The sequence below is a fragment of the Cynara cardunculus genome, assembly GCF_001531365.2.
Source record: "Cynara cardunculus var. scolymus isolate 2C chromosome LG 6, CcrdV1, whole genome shotgun sequence".
NCBI classification, from domain to species: domain Eukaryota; kingdom Viridiplantae; phylum Streptophyta; class Magnoliopsida; order Asterales; family Asteraceae; genus Cynara; species Cynara cardunculus.
The window spans coordinates 20,116,908-20,122,392 of record NC_037533.1 but is presented as its reverse complement, the minus strand read 5'-3'; the positions used below and the strand labels follow the sequence as shown (position 1 = coordinate 20,122,392).

Below are 5,485 nucleotides of genomic sequence, written 5' to 3'. Positions count from 1 at the left end.
TATATATATATATATATATATATATATATATATATATATATATATTCATAATCATATTACATACATTCCATATTATTTCTATCCCATTTTACATATATTTCATTTGTTAATCAACCTTGGGGAAAGGGTTAAACACAACCATAGAATATATTGGAGAATAAGGTAATAGATATGATCATAGGAATATAGAACCGAGATCAAGAGAAGGTTCATAAAACGTATTTATAACATATACGTATACATTAAATGATAATTTATTTACGAAGACATTCTGTAAATTGCCTGCTGTTATATTTTTTTATTTGGAAAACAATATTTTTAATAAAAATATAAAAGTAGACATTAAAGTATGTTAACGCAATCAATCCTTAACCATACAAATAATAAGTTCGTATAACAAATTAAGTAAAAGCTTATATATGTTTTACTTAAATTCATTTTAATTGGTTGTCTATGTCCGTTTATTTTAAGAAAAATAACATCTACAACGGTAAAAATTGAGAGGCCCACGGGTTGATTTTTAGGATGTACCGCTTCATGTGACATGGATGGCGACTGGAACACGTTCTTCACCTGTTATGTATAAAATAGTTGGATCCGAACATAATAAAATATATTAAAAGGTTGTACATAAATTTTAATCTTTAAGATAAAACTGTGTTTAATACACTGATTGTACTTAAAAAAAATATTCTTCTATCTATAACTTATAAATACTACTTCTTTCATTTTAAACTTTACCGGTCTTCCTTATGTTATTTTAAGAAAGAACTAACCGCTAGATTATTTTTAGTTATTTAAATACTAGTTGTTGATATTTCTCTTTATTATTTAAAAAACTGGCTGTTGGAAAATATCTATATAATGAATTACATGTATCAAAATTTTATACTTCAACTTTCTGTCATAAATCACTCGTGTTGTCATAAGAAAAGTGACGTCTGGATTAGATCAGTTGTTAATGGACGATTGTTCATGAGGCTAGCTTGTAGATGAAGTTAAATGTTCGAACCGGCCTTAGACTCAACTTTTATTCTTCATGGATAGATGTACATGTCTTTTAACAATTAATTTTCAGATGATATGATCATGTTTATTCGTCATGTATGTGCGGAAGAAGGTTTCAAATGACGAAAAAGAATTCCTTTCAATTGTAAAAGACCATGACTCCAATCATTCTGATTTTATTTCTAAAATGTGGGTTGATGTGACTAATAGAATTGTGTTGTCTCTGTTACAAAAATGCGTTCTTATAATATGACAATTAGCTTATGATAATGATGAGTACATATTTGATATGAATTAGTGAAAGTACTGCTATTAAATGATTTAAAAATTGCCAGTGTGTTATTAATTGAAAATTTTGAAGGTCAATACCCTAGAAGTCCTACCATAATAACGACATCTAACGTAAAACTATAATTGCATTCCTTACGCCACAATTTCCTATTATGGCAAAAGGTATTGATTATGACATGCAACTTTTGACGTTGCAGGGTCTTGCAACGACAACGTGCTAAACCAATCTCCCTTTGTTAATAATGATGTATTTACAATGTTATAATACACAAGCTCAATTTTATGTGAATGGAACAGCAGATGGTATTTTGTTGACAACATATATATATCGAAAGTAGGTGACGGTAGTGAAAAGCTTTTCAGATCCATTAAATCCCAAAAAGAAGAAATTCGAGAAAAAACAAAGGAAATAAAAAAGATGAAAAACGAGCATTCAAAAAATAAAAATTTCAATCTTTTTGACAGCCATAAGAGGAGGACCAACACCATTTTGGCTTATAAATAAATTAATTATATTTCAACATGCATACATTATATTGCATAATATGATCATAAAAAATGAAAAAAAGATTTAATAATTAGTTGAACATGCGACCAAACAAATTCTCTAACATCTGTAACCATTTCAACATCTCAAAAGAAATTTTGAATTACGCAATCATTAAGTACATTATCAACTTCAAATCGATTCAACTGAACATGTTTGAGAAAAAAAATATATGAAATTAATGGGTCATTTACTAAACGCTTATCTGGTAAATTTTACCTTATCAGATAAACATGATAAATCTTACCCGATAAAAATAATAACAAAGATCAAAAATCATATCTGATAAATAAGAGTAACGACTCATAGCCACTAAAAACAGATATTGGTTGGTTGGTTGGTTGGTTGGAGATAATACATTCTAAGGTAGGGAACAATGTAATGTGAATGTATGTTGACTAGTCAAAGGGGGTTGAGAAGACGTGAAATTTGCCATGAAAAGAAAGGAGTCCACATGCCACGTATCCTCTTCAAGGAACAAACCCATTATCGATCCCACCGACCCAAATTTATTTGGAGCCATCCAAACTAGTTTTTTTAATATATTAAACTTTAAAATTTATAAATCATGACCCAAATTCTTTAAATTCCACCAATAAACATTTTAATTTTTCATGTATTAATATATATTGACATATAATTTATTTACTTATAACCTATAGGGCTAGTTACCGATGATGTATATGGGTCACAACTTTGTTCCCTCATCACCGTGTAAACTTTTATAGATCGTGAAAGATATCATATTATATTGTTGGATATAATCAAAAACTTAGGTGATTAGGGGCCCTACGGCTATAAAAAAATTCAAATCACAACGATTTTGGATTATTCAATTTGCAAGTTTAATGGTCCGATTAATTGAAAAATGTAAGTTTTAGTTTTGGTTTTGATTTCTTTACCATATCGGTGAACCAAATAGCAAATTATACCATTATTTTATTTATATAATTTCCTTCTAGATAACTTGGTTTGAGCATACATAAAATTAACATTAGGTGAATTGATTTATCTTTAAATTAAAAAAATAAGAAATTGAGATCCATTTAATAAAACCATCAACCAACATATAATCTAGCTTACGCTAATGATTATTTTGTAACGAATATCCATAGATTGGTTTTTTTATAGTTATACGGTGTTATCACTATAGAAAATTTCGAAATCCGCCTCTAATAATATATTAAAAACTTTAATTTAATAACTTAATCGATTAAATTATGAGATTAAAAAAAAAGTAAATGTAAAATTGGCAGACACAATATAACAAGGGCTGTGGGGTGCATGTATGATTGGGGTGAGAGTTAAGTTGAGATCTCAAGTCTCACTTGACTTTATGACACCATGCTCATTTGATACTTTGTATCTTTTATTTGTTTTCTTTTATTAAAAATTAAATAAATATATATGTTCATGTTTAATTTATATAATATTTCAACCATTAAAAATTACGCGATGGATCTTATCGACATCCATGAATAATAAATCATAGATCGAACCAATGAATCGAAAAAAATTAGTTGCTATCATATAGCTTTCAGCTTTGTATCGACTAAGTTTACGAGTTAGAGATAAACGGATTTAACTTGAATCGATGACATCCGCTTAAAAATATATTTAAATGATATTTTTGTTTTTATTGTCTTTAAACGAGGGTTAAATATTCAGACAACCCACTAAAAATACGTCAATAGACCAATCATAAAATGTTTTTAACGTTCCAAATCTTTAAATCTCATATATTTCTAATATTTTTATAAAACCATGATTAAAATAAAATAAATCTTATTTTGTTATTATCTTGAAAGTGGGAAGGTGGGTATTTAAATAGAAGCATAGATCACAGCTTTCTTCCATGCACTTGTTCATCTTCCACATCTTCTCTTCATCCCATATATACTTTTTCTTTAAATATTAATCCCCAAAAACAAGAAAAGAAAATGTCGAGCAGAAGATCAAGATCAAGACAGTCAACATCTTCAAGAATCAGTGATGATCAAATCAACGATCTTGTTTCCAAGTTACAACAGCTTCTTCCCGAAATCCGTAATCGTTGTTCTGATAAGGTATGTAATTATTATATTCGGTTTTAGCTTTCAACAAATCCTTTTATGAACAAAAATTTACTGCGGGGTTATGGGCAAAGTCCGACTCCCTGTGAAATTAGTCAAAACGAAACCCAAGGATCACCCGATTTTCAGATACATATTATATATATTATACTTGATAAATTCGAGCATTCCCCTACCAATTATAGCAAATTTAATGATGTTTTTTGAAGTTAAAACCAAGTAGAATGGTTGTTAATATTTAAAGATTTTCAAAAATGGTATATTTTCAAGATTTATGAAAATAAAATTTTTATGTGAAGATAAATTTAGTACAACAATTAAAATGTTCAATGAATAACTTGCAATGACTTCTAAAATCAAACTCCATGTACCCGCAAGGAATTTGGGGTCAATTTGTTTTATAGTAAAGTGTCAAGCATTGTCATACTAATTAGTTAAAAACGTGACAAATAATATATATATATATATATATATATTTATATAGGTTGGTTATTATACAACCCTTGTCATTTGTGCAACCAATACAACCCAATCTCAACCGTCCATTTCATTTGATTAATATGTGATTTTATAGAGGTTTTGATTATTTCCTAATATAAAGTATTAATCATAATTAATGAACCGTATTCATCTTCCATAAATATTTAAATCATAATAAATGAACTCTAATCATTTTCATAAATATTTCAACTTATTGGGTTGCATTGGTTGTACAAATGCGATAAGTTGTATTTGAAATAATCCCTATATAAATATATATATATATATATATATATATATATATATAGTTTGGTCTTCCTGAAAATTACTCGTTTTCAGGAGAAATTTGAGAAAATATAAACCTTCGGGGAAATTATAATATAAACTTGATGTGACACCTATAAAAGTAATTAACTTTATATTGTGTTAGGGATGTGTAGGTTACCATATTCAGTGTAATTTTTTAATGCCCATTTTAGGTCCATGTGAAAGTTATCACATTCCTACAATATAAGGGTATCTTCAACACGATTTAATTTCCTCAATTTTTTTACAAAAATAATAATTTATCACGTGATCTTAAGTCTCTCTCTATAATATATATACACACGTACAACCATATATATATATATATATATATATATATATACATCGATTCTCAAGGCTCCACATGTGTGTGTGTGTATATATATATATATAAAGTATTTATAAATGAATAACATTTTATTTTATTAATTGTTATTTAATATTGAATGATGCAGGTGTCAGCGTCAAAGGTGCTACAAGAGACATGCAACTACATTAGAAGCTTGCATCAAGAGGTTGACGATTTAAGTGAGCGATTGTCCGAGTTGCTCGAGAACACCGATTCGACTCAGGCTTCAATTATTAGGAGTTTACTTACCCAATAATTAAACAATCTTCTTCTACACAAATTTTCCATTTTTCTCCCTCTTCTTTTTTCACAATGTGACAATGCACCATCGTTCTCGTTGTAATTTCTAGGGTTCTTTTTGTCATTTTACATGAGGAAATGAGTATTAATTAATATAATAACAATTTGGAAAAATGGACTTGCTTCATTTGC

The 5,485-nt window shown here is 28.1% G+C and overlaps 1 protein-coding gene across 1 annotated transcript; it reads left to right on the top strand.

Annotated features, from left to right (window-relative positions):
* The first annotated feature begins 3,707 nt into the window (after nt 1-3,707).
* Nucleotides 3,708-5,485, top strand: LOC112514819 (transcription factor PRE3-like). The gene is made up of 2 exons (XM_025121430.1): nt 3,708-3,912; nt 5,160-5,485. Exons 1-2 carry the CDS (start codon nt 3,787-3,789, stop codon nt 5,307-5,309), a joined length of 276 nt encoding a protein of 91 aa, XP_024977198.1. The 5' UTR covers nt 3,708-3,786; the 3' UTR covers nt 5,310-5,485.